The following is a 26,654-nucleotide window of genomic DNA, read 5'->3' as shown; positions in this document are numbered from 1 at the left end:
TTATTGTCTTAGTTTGAGTTATCGACTTGACACAGCCTTAAGTGACCAGAGAAAGGAGTCTTGAGAGAGATGCTATCCAGATCAGAGTGGTGTGGGGGGCATGGCTGTGAAGAGACCGTCTTGATTACTAAGTGGTGTAGAGGGATACAGCCCACTGTGGGGGGCACCGTTCCAATGGACAGTTGGTCCTAGGCTGTATTAAGAAGGCTAATGAAGACGAGTCTATGAGCAATCCAGCAAGCAGGATTCCTCCGTGGCTTCTGTCATGTTTCCTTGACCATGAGTGAGTTCCCTGGTCAGAGGCAACGCCTCATGAAAGGCAGGTAGCCCCGTGTCTTTCAGTTCCCACCTTGAGTTCCTGATATCACTTCTGTTAATGATGGACTGTGACCAGGAAGTGTAAGCAAAACAAATCCTTTCCTTCCACAAGTTGCTTCTGGGTAGAGTAGGACAATAAGGAATCTGTAAGACAATGCTTCTTAACTATGCCATTTGGGGATCTATTGCAGTGAGAGGCTGCCCTGTGTGCTTTCAGGAGGCTAAGCAGAATCCCTGGTTTCTACACACTCAATCTCAGTATCCCCCATCCAATGTGGCAATCAAAAACATCCTCAGGCATTGCCAGCGGTCTCCTGATAAACTGAGTCATCTCAAATTGGGAACTACTACCGCCAAGAAAACATCCATGTGAGTCCTTTCAATTGCTCCGCGCTATCACTCAGTTGTTTCCCACCTATCTGTCTTCTCCAGTGTGCTGAAGACTCAGAGAGGCGTGGCAGCACCGTATTCACCCACACTCTCATTTCAAAGAAGGCAAGCAAGGCTCTCATGGAACCAAGTCATGCATGGCTGTGCCAAAAGTCTTTTCCTTCCTGGCACCTCGAGGGTGCATTTCCTCAGCACCGAGACAAACTTGCTGGCCCCCGGGGGGAGGTCTCAGCCACCATCAGCTTCTTTGCTAATGAGTTTAAGCAGTCAAAAAGTTTCTTTGTGATTCCCAGACCAGCCTGGGCTTGTCTGCTCCTAACAAGCATAGCGCGCTCATCTCTAGAGGCTGTCCCAGATGAAACAGAAGCCAATTACTCCCGTCCTGTGGGGAGGAGACCTTGCTGGGTGCTCCAGGGTTAGCGGAAATTCTCACCCTTGGGAAGCCATCAGGAGTTTCAACTTAATGAGCCTTAGGAGAGTGCTTTGTTGTGTTCATCTAAACTGAGTTAGGGCTCTTGGAACTTCCAACTTGTGATCGCGGGTGAGAGGAATCTCCAGAGGCATTCGGGGCTTTAGAGAGCAGTTTGACGTTGGCTGCAATCAGTTCAGGGTGTTTGTGTTGTGTTCTGTGAGTTATCTCACCTCTCCACAGATACTGAATATGATAGTCAACCCAGAAGCCAAGGCTAAAGATGTTACACTGGAGTTGAAATGATTTCTTGGACACACACAAATACACACACTACCAACTTCCCTCAGTTCTGTGACTTTAGTTACTATTGATGTTCTACTCATAGCTTCTCTGAATATCTATCTGTCTGTCTGTCTGTCTGTCTGCCTGTCTGTCTGTATATGTTCCCACATTATCTATTTATCTTCTGCTGTGATCAACTCCTCCTGGTTTTTAAACCTACCCAGAATTTCCAAACAAAAGTCTAACAGACATCTCATAGCAAACACACGGCGGCAGAAACAGGCCCGTATGTCTCCAAATCTTCCTCCAGTTTTTTTTTCTGCACAAATAAATGTTATTATTATCCACACATGTACTCAGGATAAAAGCCCAAAGCTCACCCCTAGCACTAAACCACGATGGTTAAAGGTAGAGTCATATGAGTGAGTTCAAATTCAAATCCTGGCTTTCCCACATGCTACCTTTGAGGCTTTGTCCCCCACCCCCCCACACACAAATTGTCTTGTCTCAGCTTCCTCGCCTGTAAAAGTGGAATATGTAGAACCTATGTCACTGAGATTTTGTTAGGATAAAAGGAGATGTGTAATGACAGATGGGCAGAGAAGTCATAGCGTGATGCAGTTAGATTGTTCATACATACATACACACATACATAGAAGATAGATAAGTAGGTAGAAAACAAAAAATTGATAAAAGATGGATATATAAATGATAGATAATAGGTAGTAGATAGATATATAAAAGGTAGATACATACATACATGCCGCATACATAGATGATAGATAAAAAGTTAGATAGATAAATAGATAGAATAGATATATAGATAGATAGAAGATAGAGAGGCAGGCAGACATATATATATTATAGATAAATAATAGGCAGATAAAAAGGAAGATTGATGGATATTAAAAAGTAAATAGGTGATAGAAGATGAAAAAAGAACAAATAGTTGGATAGACTGATAAATATAGATATATATGTGATATATAGATAAAAGATAGGTGGTAGGGAATATATAGATGCCAGACAGAAGGATAAATAGGAAGAGCTAAATAAATAAATACGATACAAAAAATAGGCATAAAAATGGCAGGTGATTGATAAATATATAAAGATAGATAATCATATACATATAGGTTGATATGTCAAAGACAGGTAAAACATAAAAGATATGTAGTTAGATAGCAGATAAATAGAAGCTAGAAATAAAAGATAGATAAATAGGTAGAATATAGATAGAAAGGTAAATAAAGGGATGGGCTGTAGACAGATATAGACTGGTATACAGAAGTTACTAGGACGCAGATACATGATACACAGAAAGAGAAAAAACAAATAAATTATAGGTAGATATATAGATCAAGTTGGATAAATGGTGCATAAATAAAGTATTAGAGTTTAAAAGAAAACCCCAGGTCAGGGAATGTATAGAATATAGATAGACTGATAGACAGAAGGTATTAGACAGATAGAAGATAGAAAGATAAATAGTAAATGATAGATGACAGATTATTATTATTATTATTATTATATTGTTATAGATAGAAATGGAGCACAGATAAACATTGTGTGTTCACTATTGCCATTGTGCGTTATTTCTGTTATTTTTACCACATCAATTATAAGACTCTCTAAGTTCACTCCATACACATCGACTCATGTTTGGGTCTCTACATTATAATTCAAGCAGGATTTTAAAACTACCACTCAGGCCATGTCCTTCGCAGGAAAGTCCCTCAAGGGCATGTTACCATGCTGAACTTCATGTACAACTCACACAATTGGGGTCCTCTCTTGGGGTTCTTAATCTTACTAATAAAATAATTTAAGAATGAACTAAACCAGAAGTTCAAGGAAAATTTTGTTAAGAGTTTAAAAAAAAAAACCAGGGAAGGCAAGGAATAACCCTTAACACCTTCCTGTAGGAGAATGGAGGAAAGAAGACAAACAAACAATAGACCACCCTTCTAGATATATGGTCTCTAGACATATGGTGTCTAGACATATAATGTCTAGACATATGGTAGACAAGCAGCCAACGTTGGGATAGAGACTTTAGAGACAAAGAAAGCCCAAACTGTTGGGGGAGTCCAAAGTTTTAAAGGAAGATTGCTTAGAAAAGAGACAGAAGAAAAGGAAAAGTTCCATTTTTAAAGCAGGCAGACAGAACCTGGAAACAACCTAGATGCCCTTTAATGGAAGAATGGATGAAGAAAGTATGGAATGTTTACATATTAGAGTACTACTCAGCAGTAAAAAACAAGGACTTCTTGAATTTTGCATGCAAATGGATGGAAATAGAAAACACTGTCCTGAGTGAGGTAAGCCAGACCCAAAAGAGGAACATGGGATGTACTCACTCATAATTGGCTTCTAGCTATTAATAAAAGACATTGAGCCTATAATTCGTGATCCTAGAGAAGCTAAATAAGAAGGTGAACCCAAAGAAAAATATATAGGCATCCTCCTGAGTATTAACCTTCATCAGGCGATGAAAGGAGACAGAGACAGAGACCCACATTGGAGCACCTGACCAAAATTCCAAGGTCCAAATCAGGAGCAGAAGGAGAGAGAGCACGAGCAAGGAACTCAGGACCGCAAGAGGTGCACCCACACACTGAGACAATGGGGATGTTCTATCGGGAACTCACCAAGGCCAGCTGGACTGGGTCTGAACAAGCATGGGATAAAACCAGACTCACTGAACACAGCAGACAATGAGGACTACTGAGAACTCAAGAACAATGGCACTGGGTCTTGATCCTACTGCACATACTTGCTTTGTGGGAGCCTAGGCTGTTCGGATGCTCACCTTCCTAGACCTGGAAGGAGGTGGGAGGTCCTTGGACTTCCCACAGGGCAGGGAACCCTGACTGCTCTTTGGGCTGATGAGGGAGGGGGACTTGGTTGGGGAAGGGGGAGGGAAATGGGAGGCAGTGGCGGGGAGGAGGCAGAAATTTTTAATTAATTAACTAATTAATTAAAAAATAAAAAAATAAAGCAGGCAGACCTCTGAAATGGCGTGGTTGCGGCCTTGTAAGCTGTGGTGCTACTGCTGGGGATTCAGCACCTCATTTGAGGACTAATTATTCTGCCCATTTCTTTAGTGCCTCTCAAGGTGAGCCCACCTTCCTGGAGGTGCCCCTTGGCTTGGTGATTGATCCAGCCCAAGTGGAATGTTAGTCTCTGCCCAGTCAAGATATTTAGATTATTATTTTTGGCTGGGGAGTGTTTTCTCCTGATGGGTGTGAACTTTTATGGCTCATAAACATCCACATTATATATATTAATGGGCTACTAGAACGCAATAAGAAAATGGCAGTTTCTTAGTCACTGTTCTATCGCTGTGAAGAGACACTGTGACCATCATAACTCTTATAAAAGAAAGCATTTAATTGGGGCTGGCTTACAGTTTCAGAGGTTTAGTGCATTATCATCACGGCAGCGAGCATGGTGACATGCAGGCAAACATGGTGCTAGAGAAGGCAACAGTTCTACATCTGGATCCACAGGCAGCAGGAAGAGAAAGATGATGCTGGGCCTGACTTGAGCATTTGAAACCTCAAAGCCCATGTCCAGTGACACATTTCCTCCATCAAGGCCACACCTACTCCAACAAGGTAACACCTCCTAATTCCTCTTGTCAAGTACCACCACTCCCTGAAGACCATCCATTCAAATATATGAGCCTATGGGGCCATTCTAATCACCATAGGTAGAAAACCAAATTAAAGAGTAGGCAAAAAATTTGAACCCACTCTAATGAGATGGCTTTGTGGGTAAAAGTGATTGTGACCCACCTTGATGATCTAGATGAGTTCAATCCCCAGAACAGAGATGGTAGAATTAGAGCACCAACTCCCACAAGTTATCCCCTGATCCCCACACACAGTGTGGCACATGCACACGCTCTCACACATACATAAAGAAAATGTAATAAAATTAGTAAAATAGTGCTCACTTTGGTAGCACATATACTAAAACTGGAATGATACGGAAAAAAGCTAGCATGGCCCCTGTGCAAGAATGGCACTCAAATTCAAGAAGGATTCCATATTTTTAGCACCCAAGGTTCAGCGTCTTGTTACTCCATGTGTCCTGCAGCACAGATGCCATCATGTTGCTCTGAAGAAACAGCAAAGTAAAACAGAGAGGAGGCTGCAGAATATGCCGAACTTTTGGCCAAGAGGATGAAGGAAACCAAAGAAAAGTGCCAAGAACAGATCACCAAGAAACATAAACTGTTCTTGCTGAGAGCTTCTACTTCTAAGTCTGAGCCCAGTCAAAAATGTAAGTCTTCGCCGGGCGGTGGTGGTGCACGCCTTTAATCCCAGCACTCGGAAGGCAGAGGCAGGTGGATCTCCGTGAGTTTGAGACCAGCCTGGTCTACAGAGCTAGTTCCAGGACAGGCTCCAAAGCCACAGAGAAACCCTGTCTCGAAAAAACAAAACACAAAACAAAAAACAAAAAAAATATAAGTCTTTAATGGTAATAAATAAATAACCATATCTTGAAAAAAATGAATAAAATAAAGTAGCCATTAACAAGAAAGGCTCTTTAGATAATGTTAAATAAATAAAGGCAGAAATTGCTTTTATCATTAAGGAAGATTAATTAAAGATAAAAACACAAAATGTACTTAGCTATATGCTCTGGTAAATTGTATGAAATAAGAATTATATTTTAATAAATAATTGTTAAAACAAATGGAGGTATTGCTTAGTGGTTAAGAGCATTCACTGTTCAACCATGAGGACCAGAGGTTGAATCCCAGCACCCATGCAGCAAGCCAGGCATCACACATGCTTGTGACCCCGGTTCCAGGGACAGGAAGAAGGCTGGGGCTTCTGGCCTAGGTGAGCAAACAGAAGCTCCAGATTCAGGGACAGGCCCACTTCAAAAGAGTAAGTGAAGGGTGATGGAGGAGGGAATCTGGTGTGCTCGTCTGGTCTGTGCGTACATGTATGTTTGGACGCCACACATATTTGTATATGTGCATGCACTTGCATACACACAAATAAACAAATATTTGAAAAATAGGATCACATACCCTTCAGAGTGGCATGGCTAGGAAAGCCTGGTGACAGGAGGAAGGGCAGCAGCCACTTCATTGTAGTCAGGAAGCAGAGAGAGATGAATGGCTGGTGTTCAGCCCTCGGAATCTGAGCCCATAGGGTTTTCCCACCTAAATTAACCTATGCTAGAGACTTCCCTCACAGACATGCCCAGAGTTTTGTCTCTAAAGTGATACTAGATCCTGTTCAAATTACAGATAATAAAAGATAATGCACCGTGGAAATGTAAACCAAAAGAAAAATACAATGATTCTTTGGTCACTGGATGACCGTGAGTTTAAAAACTATCCAGTTAGTCATAAAGACAAAAATTGATTCTCATGCACATAACTCATAGATAGTGATAAAGCACATACAAATTGAGTTAAATAATTTCCCATGAATAAAGTGTGCACACCAATTGATCCAGTGATTCCAATTTATTGAAAAAAAAATCTGTGCCTATATATAAAGAGGGTATGCTTTATCTTGTAAATAGATACAAGATATGGTTGGGGAGATGATTCAGTGGTTAAAGCCCTTACCATGCAAGTATAAGGACCAGCGTTGAGATCCCCAGAACTGGGTAAATTTGGATGGGTGTGGTGGCCTACCTGTAATTCTGGCCTCACAGGGGATTCCCCAGAGCAAGCTTGCTAGTGATTGACCTTATGGGTCAGCTTTGAGTTTGAGTGAGAGGCTCGGCTTCAGTGGTTAAGGTGGAAGATCTGTTGATGATGATCCTAAACATCAACCTGAAGCCTCCACATGCATGCATACTCATACAAAAACATACACACATGGGTGACCAAACACATGAAAACACACATATATATATATATATATATATATATATACATACATACATACATATGTATACAAACCACACACATCGATGAAAATGGAAAAGTAAAATATTAATAAAACAAATAGATACAGGATAAACCAACAATATATATGAATTAATATTCACTGTAATCAATAAGAAAATGTCTTGAAAATGAGAGGCCATTTATAAGTGTAACCAAACTCAAGGTTAATGATGAACAAAAGGACATTAAATAATACATAAAGAAATTTGTTGAACACACTTAGAAATATTTAATCTAAGATGTTCATTTTTAAGACTTAATTTATGTGTATATGAGTAAACATATATAACCTAAAATGTTTATTTGAAAGTATTTATTTGCATGTGAGTTGATGTACATGCCAGGGGGTGTGGAGATAGGAGAGAGTGCTGAGTGTCCGGCTCTAGCATTCTCCATTTATTCCTTTGAGGCAGGGTCTCTTCCTGAATCTGGGTCTTTCCTTTTCTTTACTAGACTGGAAGCTGACAAGTCCCAGTGATTCTCTTGTCTCTGCTCATGACACATCTTGGGTTACAGGAGTGTACAGGATTCCTGGTTTGTTTTGTAGGTACTGGGATCTGAACTCTGCTCCTTGGGATTGTGCAGCAAGAGCTCACAACTAGTGGACCATCCCTCCAGTCTAAAACCCATGATATTTGGGAGAGATGTAAGAATGCCAGTTACAGCACCATTGGCCTTGGCCAAAAGAATGAAAACAGACTAAGAGTCCACTGATGTGAGAATGAATACTCTAATTTTTTATCTACAGTATTGCTGAAGTTCTTTTTAAAGATATTTGTATGTAGATTCCTATTTAATAACTGTCTGAGACCATTTTAAATCCAAAGAACAAGACCGAGCCAGTGACCTAGGCTGGAGCAAGCCTGAGAGAGTGACCTCCACAGGAGCATGAGCGGATCCAGACCAGGGACGTTTATGGAAACAGGACTAAGCTAACAATCTAGGCTGGAGCAATCATGAGACAGTGAACTCCACAAGAGCAGGAGCAGAGCGAATCCTGGGAGTGCCAGGTGACCTCCAGGAACACAGAGCGACCAATGGGGTGACTGGAACTGCATCACAAGGAGCAACCATCTAGGCTTTGAATATGTTGGCATCTAGAAGACTGATCACCAGAGTCACAGACAGCCCAACTATACCAATCAGAGGAAAAGATGGGTAGACAAGGTAATAACACACACAACACCACAAAGAACAACACAACACCAGTAAAAACTAGTGACCCTGCAACAGCAAGACTTGAACAACCAAATATAGATGAAGCAGAAGAATATGGCCTAAAAAATAGCTTTAGGAGAATGTTTAAGGACCTTAAAGAGGAAATGAAAAATTCCCTCAAAGAAATGGAGGAAAAGAAAAACAAAAAATTGGAAGACATAAACAAACCCCTTAAAGAAAACCAAGAAAAGTCAACCAAACATATAAAAGAAACTATTCAAGACTTGAAAAATAAAAAAGAAAACACTAGCTGAGGGAATTAAAGAAACAGAAACCCAAGGGAATTATAGAAACAAAAATCACGAGAAAACAATCAGGAACCACAAATACAGCATAAACAGCAGAATACAAGCGATGGAAGAGAGAATCTCAAGCATTGAATATACAATAGAGGATACAGACTCATCAGTCAAAGAAAACATTCATGGAGCTGCCCGAGAAATACATGCTGAAACCTTGCCAGTAGGCCAAGAACCTCGTGGTAGAATATAAAATAATGTAAAAGGGTTAATTCTAGATGTAAGCGCTAGCTAGCAATACGTTTAAGTAATTGGCCGAGCAGTAATTTAATTGGTACAGTTTCCTTGTGGTTATTTCGGGAGTCTGGGCAGTGGGAAACAAACACGTGTCCTCCTTACTAAAATCATCTCATTAGATGCTAAAAAAGCTTTTGACAAAATACAACATCCCTTCATGATAAAGATCTTGAAAAGAGCAGAGATACAAGGAACATACCTAAACATAATAAAGGCAATATACAGCAAGCCAACAGCCAACATCAAACTAAATAGAGAGAAACTTACAGTGATCCCACTGAAATCAGGAACAAGACAAGGTTGTCCACTCTCTCCATATCTATTCAATATAGTTCTTGAGATCCTAGCTTGAGCAATAAGACATCAAAAGGAGATTAAGGGGATACAAATCAGAAAAGAAGAAGTCAAACTCTCACTATTTGCTGATGATTGATAGTTTACATAAGCAACCCCAAAAATTCTACCAAAGGACTTCTACAACTCGTAAACACTTTCAGTAATGTAACAGGATACAAGATTAACTAAAAAAATGGGTAGTCCTTCTTTACACAGATGAAAAATGGGCTGAGAAAGAATTCAGAGAAACATAACCCTTCACAATAGCCACAAATAGCATAAAGTATCTTGCAGTAAGTCTAAGCAAACAAGTGGAAGACTTGTACGACAAGAACTTTAAATCTTTGAAGAAAGAAATTGAAGAAGACACCAAAAAGTGGAAAGATCTCCCATGCTCTTGGGTAGGTAGAATTAACATAGTAAAAAGGGCAATCTTACTAAAAGCAATCTACAGATTCAATACAATGCTCATCAAAACCCCTGCGAAATTCTTCAAAGACCTCAAAAGAACAGTACTCAACTTCATATGGAAAAGCAAAAAACCCAAGATAGCCAAAACAATCCTGTACAATAGAAGAACTTCTGGGGGCATCACAATCCCTGACTTCAAACTCTACTATAGAGCTAAAGTACTGAAACAGCCTGGTATTGGCAATAAGGCAGGAGGACCAATGGAACAGAATTGAAGATCTGGATATTAATCCACACACTTTTGAACACCTGATTTTTGACAAAGAAGCAAAAAAATATCAAATGAAAAAAAACATACTTAACAAATGCTGCTGGCATAACTGGATATCAACATGTAGAAGAATGAAAACAGATCCATATCTATCACCATGCATAAAAGTCAAGTCCAAATGGATCAAAGACCTCAACATAAAGCCAGCCATATTGAACCTCACAGAAGAGAAAGTGGGAAGTACACTTGAACACATTGGCACAGGAGACCACTTCCTAAATATAACCCCAGTAGCACAGACACTAAGAGAATCAATTAATAAATGGGACCTCCTGAAACTGAAAAGATTCTGTAAAGCAAAGGAAATGGTCAACAAGACAAAACGGCAGCCTACAGAATGGGAAAAGATCTTCATCAACTCCACATCAGACAGAGGTCTGATCTCCAAAATATATTTTAAAAAAATTGGTCATCAAAAGAACAAATAATCCAATAAAAAATGGAGTACAAACCTAAACAGAGAACTCTCAACAGAGGAATCTAAAATGGCTGAAAGACACTTAAGGAAATGCTCAACATCCTTAGTCATCAGAGAAATGCAAATCAAAACAAGTCTGAGAAACCACCTTACACCTGTAAGAATGGCCAAGATCAAAACCACTGATAAAAACAAAAAACCCAGGATAGCCAAAACAATCCTATACAATAAAGGATCTTCTGGAGGCATTACCATCCCTGACTTCAAACTCTATTACAGAGCTACAGTAATGAAAACAGGGTGGTACTGGCATAAAAACAGAGAAGTCGACCAATGGAATCGTATAGAAGACCCGGATTTTACCCCACAAACCTATGAACACCTCATTTTCGATAAAGGAGCTAAAAGTATACAATGGAAGAAAGAAAGCATCTTCAACAAATGGTGCTGGCACAACTGGATGTCAACCTGTAGAAGAATGAAAATAGACCCATATCTATCACCGTGCACAAAACTCAAGTCCAAATGGATTAAAGACCTCATTATCAGCCCGAAAACACTGAACCTGATAGAAGAGAAAGTGGGAAATACCCTGCAACAGATGGGCACAGGAGATCTCTTCCTATGTATAACCCCAGAAGCACAGGCATTAAGGGCAACATTGAATAAATGGGACCTACTAAAACTGAGAAGCTTCTGTAAAGCAAAGGACACTGTCACTAAGACACAAAGGCAACCTACTGACTGGGAGAAGATCTTCACCAACCCCGCAACAGACAAAGGTCTGATCTCCAAAATATATAGAGAACTCAAGAAACTAGACTTTAAAATGCTAATTAACCCAATTAAAAAATGGGGCACTGAACTGAACAGAGAATTCTCAACAGAAGAACTTCAAATGGCCAAAAGATACTTAAGGTTGTGCTCAATTTCCTTAGCAATCAGGGAAATGCAAATCAAAACAACTTTGAGATACCATCTTACACCTGTCAGAATGGCTAAAGTCAAAAACACCAAGGATAGCCTTTGCTGGAGAGGTTGTGGAGGAAGGGGTACCCTCATCCATTGCTGGTGGGAATGCAATCTTGTGCAACCACTGTGGAAGTCAGTGTTTCGGTTTCTCAGGAAATTCGGGATCAACCTACCCCTGGACCCAGCAATACCACTCTTGGGAATTTACCCAAGAGATGCTCTATCACATGTCAAAAGCATTTGTTCAACTATGTTCATAGCAGTATTATTTGTAATAGCCAGAACCTGGAAACAACCTAGATGCCCTTCAATGGAAGAATGGATGAAGAAAGTATGGAATATATACACACTAGAGTACTACGCTGCGGTAAAAAACAATGACTTCTCGAATTTTGCATGCAAATGGATGGAAATAGAAAACACTATCCTGAGTGAGGTATCCCAGACCCAAAAAGAAGAACATGGGACGTACTCACTCATAATTGGTTTCTAGCCATAAATAGGGGTCACAGAATCTACAATTGGCGAACCTAAAGAAGCTAAGTAAGAAGGTGAACACAAGGAAAAACATATCGTTATCCTCTTGGATAAGAGAAGTAGACAAAATTGCCGGGGAGAAAAGTGGGATCTTGGGGGTGGGGTGGGAAGGGGGTAAGGGGAGATGGGGAGAGAAAAGGTAGAAGGGAAGGAGGGGGGACTTGGGGAAATAGGAGGATCGGGATAAAGGAAGGTTGGATAGGGGAGCACGGAACCACAATTCTTAGTTAAGGGACCCACTTTAGGGTGGGCAGGAGAATTGACCCTAGAGGGGCTCCCAGGTGCCCAAGCTGAGGTCCCCAGTCAGTTCCTTGGGCAGCTGAGGATAGGGAACCTGAAATGACCCCATCCTAGCGCAATACTGACGAATATCTTGCATATCATCTTAGAGCTTTCATCTGGCGATGGATGGAGATAGAGACAGAGACCCACACTGGAGCACTGGACTGAGCTCCCAAGGTCCCAATGAGGAGCAGAAGGAGGGAGAACATGAGCAAAGAAGTCGGGACCACGAGGGGTGCACCCACCCACTGAGACAGTGGAGCTGATCTACTGGGAGCTCACCAAGGCCAGCTGGACTATTACCAAAAAAAGCATGGGATAAAACTGAACTCTCTGATCATGACGAACAATGAGGGCTGATGAGACGCCAAGGACAATGGCACGCAGTTTTGATCCTACGCAATCTGCTGGCTTGGTGGGAGCCTAGCCAGTTTGGATGTTCACCTTCCTAGATATGGACGGAGGGGGGAGGACCTAGGACTTACCACAGGGCAGGGAACCCTGACTGCTCTTTGGACTGGAGAGAGAGGGGGAGAGGAGTGGGGGGAAGGGGAGAGGGGTGGGAGGAGGGGGAGAAGAGTGGGAGGAGGGGGAGAAGAGTGGGAGGAGGGGGAGGGAAAGGGGAGGCTGGGAGGAGGTGGAAATTTGTTTTTTTTCTTTATTCTTCTTTTATCAATAAAAAAAAAACCACTGATAACAACTTATGTTGGAGAGGTTGTGGGGTAAATGGAACACTCCTGCATTGCTGGTGGGAATGTAAGCTGGTACAACCCCTCTGGATATCAGTGTGGTGCTTTCTCAGAAAATTAGGAAACAACCTTCCTCAAGACCCAGTAATACCACTTTTGGGTATATATCCAAAGGATGGTCAATCATGCCACAAGGACATGTGCTCAACTATGTTCATAGCAGCTTTGTTTGTTATAACCAGAACCTGGAAAAACTTAAATGCCCCTTGACCAAAGAATGGATAAGGAAAATGTGGTACATTTATACAATGGAGTACTACACAGCAGAAAAAAATACTGACATCTTGAAATTTGCAGGCAAATATATGGACCTAGAAAACATAATATTGAGTGAGGTAACCCATACCCAGAAATACAATTATCATATGTATTCATTCATTAGTGTTTTTAAACATAAAGCAAGGAAAACTAGCCTATAAATACAATCCCAGAGAACCTAGACAACAATGAGGACCCTAAGAGAGGCATACATGGATCTAATCTACATGGAAAGTAGAAAAGACAAGATCTCCTGAGTAAATTGGGAGCATGGGGACCATGGGAGAGGGTTAAAGGGGAGGGCAGAGGCAGAAAAAGGAGCAAAGAAAAATGTAGAGCTCAATAAAATAAAAAAAATCCAAAGAAACTATAAAGGTAAAATAGTAAATGACATATTGCCCACTACCATAGAGGATGATCAGAATATTCTAGAAATCTCATAGTTGGAGCCAGGACTGATCTCCTGCCTGCCAAAGAGCCTCAATCTCAGAGTTTAGAACAGAACACAAGGTCCCAGAGGTGAGCCTGGGCAAACTCCCAAGAAAAGCAGAAAGAAACAGCCCAGAGGTGGAGCTGTGGCTCAGAGCCAACATCGAGGACTTTAGCCGACCTGGTTCATCCCCAAAGCCCTCCTTGCTATAGCTTAAGAAGTGTGACTTCATCCCTGAGTTAGGAGTTCCCACCTTGGACCTGCACCCAAATAGCCCCTCGAGGAACTGACCTCCCACTAGCCCAGCCCAGCACCAAATAGGCTTCAGCTTCAACTCCCGGATGGGGGCAGTGGCCAGCAGCCAGGTAAGCAGCTGCCATTCTGTGCCTGGGACACCTGAGACAGCAGAGTGGGCACATCTGGGGTTGTGAGGTTGGCTTAGCCTAGCTCTTCCACAGCACTACCAACATAACATTAACCTGCTTTATAGAGAACAAGGAAGTTGTTATTCTGAGCCAAATCCCCATCACTCAGGAACACAGACTCAGTGTTAGCCTTTACCCCGACAGACAGGTTTCCTCTGTGGAAGTGACATTGGTGACTTTACAGTCACAGAAGTAAAGTGAGCCAAGTGTGGTCTTATCAGATAGGTATATGTAGAATATATAGGTAGACATAGAAGGTGTGTGTGTGTGTGTGTGTGTGTGTGTGTGTGTGTGTGTGTAGAAGACTCTTCGATAGGGTTCAGAAGCTAAGGGTCTGTTGGGCTCATCATAAAACCCAAGAGGTTTTGTGGGGTTGTTTATTTGAGGCAGGATCTCCTAGGCTGGCCTCAGTCAAACTCACTCTGTAGTTGGGCCTGAACTCAATCAAGTTCACTCTGTAGTTGAGGCTGGCCTTCAACTCACATCTATCTCCTGAGTCATGGAATACCTGGGACTGTAGTTCTATCTAGTAAGGAAAATGTTGGCTGCAGAGGTTGATACTGACTGTTAAAAGGCCTAGAGATAGTCTATACTAACTGGCTCTCAAGAGCCTGTGAGTTTTCACCCGTCAGTCATGGTTTAAGGGTCTGTGGGCTCTTGAGGCTTCTTTTGAGGACTTCAATTGTTGTAGCTATGAGAACTTGGGCTCCCTGTCTCTGTTTTCTGTCTGAGAGATAGGGGACAAAGAGATAACTGCCTCCCAGGATGGGCAAGAAGATAAACAGGTGCTGCAGAAGCCATTCAAAGCAGTTGGGATCCCAGAGATATTTAAACACTTGGTTATTGCATGGCTGAGGTAGCACAAAACGTCTAGTGTGGTATCAGCCCAGGGAGGGGTCACCCTTCTGTACAGCGGGCATCAGGAGACACATTCACATGCAATTATCACAGCTTTTCCAAAAGACAGTGAGGATGGAGGCTGGATGCTGTATTTCTTCATTTACTTGTGTTTGGGGGAGGTATACACATACATACACACACACACACACACACACACACACACACACACACACACACACACAAAGTGAGTTTGTGGTAATCAGCTGTCTTCATCCACCCTGTGGACCCCAGGGTTGAACTCAGGCTGTCAGTCAGCCTTGGCAGCAAGCGCCTTTGCCCACTGCACTATCTCACCAATCAGTTTTTTTTCCTGGAACATCACTGTACAGTAACACATGAAGTTGGTGTCTGATGATCCCACTGAAGTAAGCGCAGTACTCTACGTATGCCTGGGGACCATCTCATGCAGACACCTGGATTCTGAAGAGGGAGCATCCTGTGGCAAAGGGAGGGAGGAAGAAGAGAAATGGCAGGGAGCCTCCTGAAAGAGGCACAGATGGTGGTGTTCACTTAGCACTTTTACTTCTGGGTAGGACAGGGCAACCGGGGGAGGGGGGTTCCAACAGCAGCTGGGAGGGTTCCAGGGAGTCCTGAAGGGAGGGAATGGTCTCAGGCTTCCAACCAGACCTGGGGGCAAGCTGAGAGCTGCTGAGGAAGGAGAGACGTCGGGATGAAGTTGTAGTGTTTGGCAGTCACCCTACCCGGTGACTAGAGTTAGTGGGGCCCATGGAGGGGGGTGCAGTCAGCATACCAGTGCCTGCCCTGCACTAAGTGGGTGAGCAGTAGAGATAACTGCACTCCTAGGTCAGCTGTGCGCTGCTTCCAGTAGGATGCTGGGAAGTAAAGAGATGAGTAAGAAATGATCCCTGTTTTTTGGGAGGGGGTGTAGATCATTAGACCTCACACCGAATATTCTACTTAAGAACCCTGGAGTTGCCTAGACATATGCACAGAAGGCTGGTGATGTGGCTCAATTGGTGGAGTGCTTGCCTGGCATGCCTGAATCCCGAGCTCAAACTGGGCACCTAAACTGGGCAGTCATGCACGCCCGTGACCCTATCACTAGAACTGCGCAGGTAGAAGGATCAGGTGTTTAGCGTCATCCTCAGCTACACATTGAAATTAAAGCCAACCTGAGCTACATGAGATCCTGCCTCAAAGGGGATAGAAGATGGGACAGATGGGTGTATGATAAAACAAAAGCATTAAGCTAACAGAGACCAGAGGCAGTCGCTCTCCCCCTTATTCTTTGAGACAGGATCTCTCACTGAACCCGTGACTGGCAATTTAGCCACCGGCCAGCAAGCCTCATAGCTCTACCCCAGCAGCCTGGGAGTGCAGGTGCGTGCCATGGGCCAGCTTTTCTAGCTGGGTGCTGGGAACCAAACTCAGGGCCTCATGCATATGTAGCAAGCACTTTACAGCTTAGCCATACATTTGGATTGGCGATCTATGAGAGTCAAGAGACTCTTCATACAGACGAGGAACTGCAAAGCCTCATTTGGATAGAATACTCATTTTCCCCATCTCCACCATTCCCTAACGTCCACCCAGCTAGATGCTCTTACATGCCTGGTGTCTCTGTGAGGTCTTTGAGTTTGGGATTTCAATGGAAGATAAGAAACACATCTGGATTTCAATTAAGAAACATGAACATTCCCATCAAGGCAACTCATCCTTTAAAAAAAATGGTTTTTAGGCCCGGCAGTGGTGGTGCACACTTTTAATCCCAGCACTCAGGAGGCAGAGGCAGGCGGATCTCTGCTTTTGTGACCAGGCTGGTCTACAGAGTGAGTTCCAGGGCAGACAGGACTACATATAGAAACCCTGTTTCAAGAAAGGAAGGAAGGAAGGAAGGAAGGAAGGAAGGAAGGAAGGAAGGAAGGAAGGAAGGAAGGCAAAAACAAAAAGGTTTTATATATTCTTTTAAAAATTCATACATGTATACTATATATCTTGATCATACCCACCCTCATTACCCCCATCTCCCTCCCAGCACCCACCCCGTCTTCCTTACAACTTCATGTCCTTTGATAACTGTTAACTTATTTTCCCCCGCCGAGTCCTATTAGCACTGCCCGTATGTTCATGGTCCTAGGGCCATCCACAGGGGTGTGACCAAATTACCAGTTACTGTACCTCAAAGAAAAATGACTTGCTACCATTAACTGCCATTAACTCTCCAGACAGAGGTGTGACCCCAGAAGCTCCCTTACCTGTATTGAAATTACACCTGGCTTGTGTGGGTAGCCACAGCTGCTCTAGGTTGGTGGTGCGACAGCCATGTCACGGCTGAGGAGAGCTTTTCACAGCACCCCTTCTCCATCCTCTGGGCCCTTACATTCTTCCTTTCCCCGTGACGCTCCCTGAGCCCCGAGAGGGAGCTGATACAGATGTTCCATGTATGGCTGGGCCCTCACAGCCATCTGTTGTCAGGGCTTTCTCGGGTACCACAGATCTCTGCACTAATCCCTGCCCACTGCAGTCCAAAGTGTCTCTGGCCAAAGCTAGAAACATGAACACCTCACCTCCTTTTCCTCCTTTCCTCGCAGGTCCTTGCTATGGTTGCCCGTTCTCTCCACGGACTCTCCTTATTCCCATTTCCCAGAGACGCGCCATGGCCAATCTCTCTGCAGTGTCTCTCTTCATCCTCCAGGGCTTCTCCACGGTCCCTGCATTACAGCGGCTGAGCACGGCCGCCTTCCTTCTCATATACCTGGCTGCAGTTCTGGGGAATGTCTCTATCATGGTAGCGGTGGCTCTCGATACTCGCCTGCACACACCCATGTACTTCTTTGTCAAACACCTCTCCCTGGCGGATCTCTGTTCTACATCCACCACTCTGCCCCGGGCCCTGGTGGCTGCCATGGCGGACACCAAAGAGATTTCCCTCGCGGCCTGTGCATCCCAACTCTTTGCTTTCATCTGCTTTGGCTCTCTCGAATGTTTTCTCATCACCTCCATGGCTTTTGATCGCTGTCTAGCCATCTATAGGCCCCTGACGTATGGGACAACCATGGATTCTCAGACCTGCGTCTCCCTGGTGGTGGTGGCATGGGTCAGCGGGCTCCTCTTTTCTACCTTCCACACGGTCAATACCTTCACCTTGTCCTTCTGTGGCCCCAACATAATCGACCACTTCTTCTGTGACATTCCCCCACTCATGCATCTAGCCTGTGGTGACCCTGGAGGCCATGAGGCTGCGGGCTTTGCAGTCAGTGGCTGCGTCATCATGACCTGCTTTGCCCTCACCTGCCTGTCTTACGTGCTCATCGTGTACACAGTGGTTCACATCCGCTCCTCGGCTGGCCGCTGGAAGGCCTTCTCCACGTGCTCCTCCCATCTGGCCACAGTGCTCCTGTTTTATGGCACTGGAAGTTCTGCCTACATGCAGCCCACAGCCCACTATGCCCCTCTGCAAGGGCGCATGGCTGCTGTCTTCTATTCTATCCTCACGCCCACTCTGAACCCACTAATCTATAGCCTGAGGAATAAGGACATGAAAGTTGCTCTGAGGAGGCTGTATCCACAGGTGCCATCTTGGAACCTGTGGTTTAGACACGGGAAGGTCCAGAATCCCACCTCCAACACGTTTCCCCTGTAGCCATGCTGGGGTTCACCAGAAACTCAATATATATATTGACCAGTTCCCTGCTTTTGAAAAATAGGTTTGAGCTGGCTTGAATCATGCGCTGAGGCGTCAATGAATTATTCAAATATCTGGATTCCCTGGCAAGACCAAAGTAATCCTATTCCTGAGATATTTGGGGTTTTAAAAATGAGAAATGTAAGGAAGAGTTTACTCCATAAGACCCACATGCTGGAGCTGGAGAGATGGCTCAGCAGTGAAGATAATTTGCTGCTCTTGCAGAGGACCAGAGTTTGAGTTCCAGCACCCTCAATCAGGCAGCTCCCAACAGTCATAACTCGAGTTCTGAGGGATCTTCTGCCCTCCTCTGGCCTCTACAGGTACTGCACTCAAGTACAGTTTTCCCCACCCCACATTTAGTTCGCCTAGAAACACGTGCATGCACATGTAAAAAGAAATCTTTTTCAAAAACACACAAAAAATGCAAAAACATGGAAGGATAAGTAAAAAAATGTGTGACCATAAAATATGGAAAATACACCACAGTGACTGATACAAAGCTGGGCTAAATCAAATGCTAATATCATATTCCTAATGCTAAGATGAAGTGTAGCAATGTTAATATTCAACCAGACAAGATGGCTCAGCAGGTAAAAATGTTGGCTGCCGACCCTGACAACTCAAGTACAAAACCCAGGACCCTCATGGTGGAAGGACAGCACTGAATCCCGAACATTTCCTCTGAACTCGCACATGTTCCCTCACACGCATAAACACAGACAACGCTCTGCACACACACATGCAGGCACACCTATGCACACACCTAATGCAGTAAGTTTGGAAAAATATTAATTTTTATTATCTCATTTACAAACTCATCACAACAAACCAAAAGGCTTTTCAATTAGATTTCAATGTGAACTAACAATCATAGTCTTCATGTCTCTTACAAAGCAGAAATACATTTACAGCACATGATTCAAAACACAAATATACAAACATTACAAAGAATGCTGATGTAAGACAAATTAAGGAAAAAGAAAGAAACAAAAGGCCCAGCGGCTATAGCTGGGTCCTGCACTATGCAATATGACCTCATCTGTCAGTAATTCCTGATTCAAGGAGGGCTCCTTAAGGAAGGGGCACCTTTTCACAAACCAGCTCAGCTCTAGAGTGCAAAGCTTTGTTGCCTTCCATGGGAGGCCTTACCCTTTCTGAGGAGTGCATGGGGGGAGAGGGCTGAGAGGTGGGAGGAAAAGAGGCAGGGGGAACTGTGGTTGGTATGTAAAATAAATAAAACAATTAGCAGAGAGTGGCTAGTGTGTAATTACATCAACAAAACCTTCACAACAAAGCAGTCTAATGCTTACAGCAGGTTCAATTCTGTAGGCTTGGGAAAGAAAACAAAATGACGGAGCTAGACAATGAGCTGAAGCCTTGCTGGGAAAAAAATATTCAAAGAAAGTCTCGACAAAGCTGAGGAACCACATGGGGCTAAAGCAAGTCTGGGAGTTAATCTCTCTTCTGCAAAGAGGGCAGCTGACAAAGGGAAGATAATAAAGACACGATTGAAAGCGGCGCAGAGAAACACAGTGCTCAATGAGCTCCCAAGCACTTGCTTAGCTTCCTTTCAAATCAGATCACTGCAATTAGAGCCCCCATTAAACCATACAGACAGCGCCAGGTGTGACGATGTCCCTACGTGCCACCAGCCCTGTCTCCGGCGACGCATGTTCTCACAAGTAGCCTGGACATATCAAGAACATCTTAACAATTTTACACCTTCAGACTCCAGCAATTCCTCCTTGCCAAAGTTTCCTTTTAAGAATGCAACCCTAAATTGGGAGGAGGATCTAAATAGCAAAATGGTCATTGCAGTATCACTTATAATCATAAAAACTCCAAATCAAATATCTAAACAAGAGCAGAGTAACCTCACATGTAAGGTTCTGGGTCTGCCATGTACCTATTAAAGAGGTGCTAGATGGACATGGAAGTATTGGAAAATCCAAGAATAGCCGGGTGGTGGTGGCGCACACCTTCACTCCCAGCACTTGGGAGGTAGAAGCATGTGAAACTCTGTGAGTTCAAGGCCAGCCCCTGTCTAGCTTACTTTCCCTTGACCACAAGTGACTTATATAATTGGAAGCTCCAAACCCCTTCCTTTACTGTGAAGCCATGAGGGCTAATAGCTCTTCTCCATACTGTCTTGTGCGCTCATCATCGCACCTGGGATGAATGTCAACAGCTCTTATAGATCCCATTTACCACTGAGAGGGATAGAATCCTGCGAGAATGCCAGAAGCAGGTTCTAGGGTGAGATGGTAGCCCACGGATGATGAGATTATTAATGATTATTAACCTGAGGAGGGATGGGATTATAACACCACCGGTGGTAGAGAGAAGCTAAATGTCTATTACCCGATTCTTGTGGGTGGTTTTTGGGCAGCTGTTAAGACAGGTCACAAATTTGTCTAAGGTAAGTCAGGAAGTGCAGGACAAGGATGAATCAGCGGAAGCATTTTTTGAAAGCTTGTTAGAAGATTATCGCATCTATACACCATTGAACCCGGAGGCTCCAGAGAATCAGATGGCAGTCAATCTGTCTTTTGTTAACTAAACAAAAGAAAACTCCAACAGTTCTATGGATTTGAAGGTAAAAATCTGTCTGAATTGATTGCTATGGCCACCAAAGTTTATAACAACAGAGAGGCACATAGGCAAACTCAGGGGCTGGTTAACGTCTTACCAGCAGATAAAAACCAGGAGACCAATGGGCATAGGAAATGTAGACCATACCAAGTAGCCAGTGAGTGGGGAGATAAGGGCTGTGAGCACCCCCAAAAGAATCAATGTGCATAATGCAAGGAGATGGGCCATTGGAAGAAGGAATGTACCCAAAAGGACAAAAGGAACTTGGAGATGACTGAAAAGTCCTTGAGTTGGCAGGCCTAGGCAACTGAAGGGGATGGGTTTGAAGCTCTCCTTGAGTTCTGGGTAACCCTACAAATGGAGGGGAAACCTGTTGATTCTTTTAGTGTACATTGATCCTCATCATTTGGTGCTAAAAACTCCAACAGGACCTCTATCAGACAAACAAACAGGTTCAATGGGCAACAGGGATAGCCCTACATCTAAGGACCACAAAACGAACTGTGGACTTGGGAAGGAAAAAGGTTCCTTCATAGTTAACCCTGAATGCTCCTACACCCTCCTGGGAAGAGTCTTGCTGGGCAAGAAGAAAGCCCAAATTCATTTCACTGGGAAGGGGATGATGATCTCCCCATGGCCCAAAATCATGCCTTATGCTTGGATCTAGAGGAATAACATAGGCTTTTCCCACAGTCTGAAGACACTATATGAACACACGACCTCTGCCTCACAAACCACAGAAGTCCTTCACTCTTGGCCCACAAAACCACTTTCGCTTTCTCTTCTGTCCTTGTCCTTGCTGCAGACTTCCTCCCAGCCTGAGAACAGCCAACAACTTTTGCCCCAGTCACTCTCTGGGGTCATCTCTTGCTTTATGGACAGTCCTGACCTCTCTTCTGAATATGGACTTTTGCTCGCTTTTCTCTCCACTTTTCTCCCTTAAAAATCTGGTTATGGGACCACCAGCTAAGAGACATTGGGCAGTGGCTGGAAGGCTTTGGCTGTTTGACTGTGGTTGAATCCCCTTTTGCTTCTGGGACTGGAATGTTCTCTTCAGATGGCGGCTACTTTCACAGCCACAGCTTGAACATTTCTTCTATACTTTGTCATGGGCAACCTTGAGCAAAAGATGTCCTCCTTCTCATTGGAGCCCCCCCCCCACTGCATCCTGAATTCTCAAAAGGGGACACAATCGAGCTACCACATAAGCCTTCCTGCTCTTTGTACCCCAATGAACCTTACCCAACTGAGTCTGTCTATCCTTGGGAAGATATTCGGCCCTCTGCCCCTATGGAGGCTGGAACCAGGCCCACAGCAATGTCTCCTGTCCCCAAATCTTCCCCTCAGCATGACCTATGATTGCCTCCCACCACAGCTACTCCCCACCAACCCCTTACCTGACTCTTACCTCGACCTCAGTCTACAATAGCAATCCTGCCTCCCAGAATCTCAGAATGAGACTGAGTCTGAGAGCTGTCTCCCCCATCTTATATTCCTCTCTAGGGCTGGAATTAGAAGCATGCACCACCTGATTTCTATGGCAACTAGTGTAGCTACTGGGATTAAAGGTGTGTGTTACCATAATCTGGTCTGTAAGACTGACCAGTGGGACTGTTTTACTCTCAGATCTTCAGGCAGTCTTTATTTCTTAAAATACAATTGAAATGCCACTACAAGAGCATAGTTATATTTAAGCCCCACATGGTACCTTGAGAATAATTGCCCAGAAAGTCACCAGTGGCATGCCAGTATAACGTGATGTAGCCTGTAGAGTTTTCTGGACACATATCAAAGCAAAAAGCCTCAGACAGGTTAAATCAGAGGCCAGTAATACTAACAGCCTCTACAGGGGTGGCAAAGGGGAGCCCCAGTGAAACTTTTGTGGCAAATAAACTGGGAGAAGAAAGAGCCTTTATGGCTACTGGCATGGGTATTGGGGGAACAGTGTAAGAGCCCACAAATTGGGGGGCCAGTACAAGAGCCCCCACATGGTCAGCAAAAGTGGCAACTGGCCACAGGTGTAGTAGCATTAGCATAGTGAGGAGTCGTCTGGGGTGTTTTCTTGGTCTGTGACTAGCTAGATATCTTGACTGGACACGCATATTGGCTTGGTTTGGTTCTGCACTAACAGGAATGACATTTCCCTGGGAAGGGAAGCCCAGTGTTTGTTCAGCATTTCCTATTACTTTCCAGGCTGAGAGTTGCCCCATTTGGAGTTTAAAGGCCATTGTTGGGAGCTTCTACAGTCTCGTGCCCAATGATAGCACTTTTGGCATTTAGGGTTTTGGTCTTTGGACAAGCCCTGGGACAGTCTCTACGTATGTGGCCAGACTATCCACACTCCCAGCAAGTATGAGGTCTAGTGGAGTGAATTATCATCCTTGTCAAGTTTGGCATTAACCAAGGCATTGATGGAAGCCATTAGGCCAAAAATGGGCCTATTCTGTGTGTCAGTATCACAGGCGGCTAAGACCCACGTATGAATTCCCTCATTTCTAACAGTTACGAGTAATGCTGGTGAGCCCCTCCCACGCCAGCTGTTTAATAAGAATATCCTTGGTAGGGCCAGATGGGATGCTCTTTTCAACAGCATTGGTGTCATGGATCAGAAATTCAGGAAATGGTTTCACAGCCTACTGGACAAGATTGCAGAAATAGCCTACTGTCCTGGGCAGTTTGAGGGCCTTGAAGACTAGGTCAGACACTTGTTTGTGATAGGCATGCAGGCCAGTCATGGATTATGAGACAGGATCAGTAAGCATGTTGAGGATAATATTAAGTCCAAATTGCAAATTTGTATGATTTTGGGTCTTTGCTGCATCATCATAGGCTGAACACCACTGGAGGAAAACTGAGGGGGTCAAGAATGGCCTTTAACATAGAGTACCAATTGTAATGGGTTTGAAGCTGCATAGCCGAATGTTTGCCTGCTCAAAATAAGGGGAAATCAGGATTGGACTCATTAGCCACCTTTCTAGTTAGGGCCAAATATGTAAGTGGAGTAGGGACCCAAGGTTGAGCAGTAGCATTGGGGCTACAGGGAAGCTGAAGGGGTTGGTGGGGAGTAGCTGTGGTGGGAGGCAATCATAGGTCATGCTGAGGGGAAGATTTGGGGACAGGTGACATTGCTGTTGGCCTGGTTCCAGCCTCCGTAGGGGCAGAGGGCCGAATATCTTCCCAAGGATAGACAGACTCAGTTGGGTACAAAGAGCAGGAAGGCTTATGTGGTAGCTCGATTGTGTCCCCTTTTGAGAATTCAAGATGCAGTGGGGGGGGGGCTCCAATGAGAAGGAGGACATCTTTTGCTCAAGGTTACCCATGACAAAGTATAGAGGAAAGGTTCAAGCTGTGGAAGTAGCCACTAACTGAGGAAAACATTGTGGCTACTGGTAAACTTCCTTCAGGCTTCCTGCCTCCTGCATCTGTCTCTTGGGGTATAGCTCCATGGCTTCTTTCTGACTCTGCCTACTCTCTCTCTACATCTCTGTTTGAATTTCCCACCTGGCATTACACTGTTAAGCCACTGGCCAAAAGCAGCTTTATTCATTAACCAATAAAATCAACACATATACAGAAAGACTTCCCACACCAAAGGAGACTGCCTTAAATGTCACCAATTCATTGATAACAATGCCAGACCTTGTGTTGCCTGAAATTCTGGATTATTCTGCTCAGGATGATCAAGACTTTGCCTCTTTATCAAATAAAGGTATACATTGGATGAAGGACTCATCTTACGAGATGAACTGGCCAACTCCCTGATCCACCAAATCTAAAAGAGGAACACATTTAGGCCAAAGAAAATTAGAAAAACTCCTGAGTCACTCAAAGTTTAAGATTTTCAACATGAATCAACTAGTGGAGGACTGTATGACTCGATATTTCACCTGCCAGACCACTACCCAGAGAGGAAAGAACCCTCTCAAAACAAAAAAGAGAGAAGAACCTCCCCCAGAGTCCACTGGGAAGTGGACTTCACTGAGGTAAGTGTGGAGCCAAAGAGCACAGGCCTTTTTTCACCTGTCTGCTGGTCAGAGAGTTTAGAGACTGACAGGCATAATTGCACATCCCATCTCAGGAAGTGGTTGTCTGACTCTTTTGAAATTAAGATAGTTCAAAGCCATCCTGACAGGTGATCAGAATATGCAAATGTACTTCTACCCTGTGGTGTAACTATGAGGTTACCTAGGAAAGGATGGTCTTCAGCATATGTGACTCAGAGCACCTTAGCTACCTAGATGACAGAATGCTAAGGACTTGATGTCTCAGAGTGATAAGGCTACTAGGAGGAAAACTCCAACTAAAGGAAGTCTGCTACAGCCACAAAAACACAGACAATAGCTGTGACCTCACAGAAGCAAATCCCAAAGAAGGGACACACACACGTAATAACATCACCACCAACAAAACTAAAATAACAGGAAATAACAATCACTGGTCATTAACACCATGCTCCTGGGTAGGTAAAATTAACATAGTAAAAATGGCAGTCTACCTAAAGCAGTCTACAGATTCAATGTGGGGTTGGTGAAGATCTTTTCCCATTCTGTAGGCTTCCATTTTTGTCTTGTTGACCACACCCTTTGCTTTACAGTTCTTTAAGTAAGTTCTGCCTGCTCCCCACCACGTTCCTTCTTCCATTCAACCTTCACAGCCCCCCCTTTAACTTCCCTATCAATAAACTCCTATGTATGGTTGTTGTACTCAGTGATTCATTCCTCACTGCTCCCACTGGATAACTACATTTGGTGCCAAGACTGTGCCAGGCTCTCCCCGTGTTGTCTCCCGTCCATGGGCAGGCAGTCTGAGGCACATGAAGACCCTAAACAACCCTAAATGACAGCCTGCTTCTCAACTACCCATCCTCTGGGCTACTCCTCACAACATGGGCAACCCAGTCAGCGCAAATGCTCCCTTGAACCCATGACTGTTGAGTGTCTGGCACCCTTCTGGTGTTCTGAAAACAGAGGCACCTCCAGTCATGGTCTTGAGGGCTACGGCTGGCTCCTTTTGCTGACAATGACCTCCAGGAATTTCCCATGAATGAGGCCTTTTTTTCTCTTGGTTTCCACGTCCTTTGGGACTAGCACCAGGGCATCTGCCTTAATTAAGTGGCTGACTTGCACCTTCATTGCTAGGACTTAGGTTCTTTGAGCTCCAGCATTTCAACCTCTCTGTCTTCTGTCTCTTGGACTTATGTCCTTCCCTCGGGCTCAGGGCTCTGGCCACCTATGTTGTTGTTGTTGTTGTTGATAAGGAACTAAACGGCTTGAGCCATTATT

At 44.0% G+C, this 26,654-nt stretch overlaps 1 protein-coding gene and 1 non-coding gene across 2 annotated transcripts; both read left to right on the top strand.

Annotated features, from left to right (window-relative positions):
- The first annotated feature begins 5,355 nt into the window (after positions 1-5,355).
- On the top strand, positions 5,356-5,463 carry LOC142842769 (U6 spliceosomal RNA). The gene has a single exon (XR_012909449.1). It is a non-coding gene; the product is annotated as a U6 spliceosomal RNA (small nuclear RNA).
- A 12,285-nt stretch (positions 5,464-17,748) lies between these two features.
- Positions 17,749-18,735, top strand: LOC142857530 (olfactory receptor 5AR1-like). The gene has a single exon (XM_075985979.1). The coding sequence runs from the start codon at positions 17,749-17,751 to the stop codon at positions 18,733-18,735; it is 987 nt and encodes a 328-aa protein (XP_075842094.1).
- Positions 18,736-26,654: the final 7,919 nt, after the last annotated feature.

The sequence above is a fragment of the Microtus pennsylvanicus genome, chromosome 1 (assembly GCF_037038515.1).
Source record: "Microtus pennsylvanicus isolate mMicPen1 chromosome 1, mMicPen1.hap1, whole genome shotgun sequence".
Taxonomy (NCBI): domain Eukaryota; kingdom Metazoa; phylum Chordata; class Mammalia; order Rodentia; family Cricetidae; genus Microtus; species Microtus pennsylvanicus.
Note: the sequence above shows the minus strand (reverse complement) of the source record. Positions and strands in the feature narration are given on the sequence as shown.

Excerpts from the sequence above, each read along its gene's own strand:
- LOC142857530 (XM_075985979.1), top strand. The coding sequence starts at position 17,749 with ATGGCCAATCTCTCTGCAGTGTCTCTCTTCATCCTCCAGGGCTTCTCC.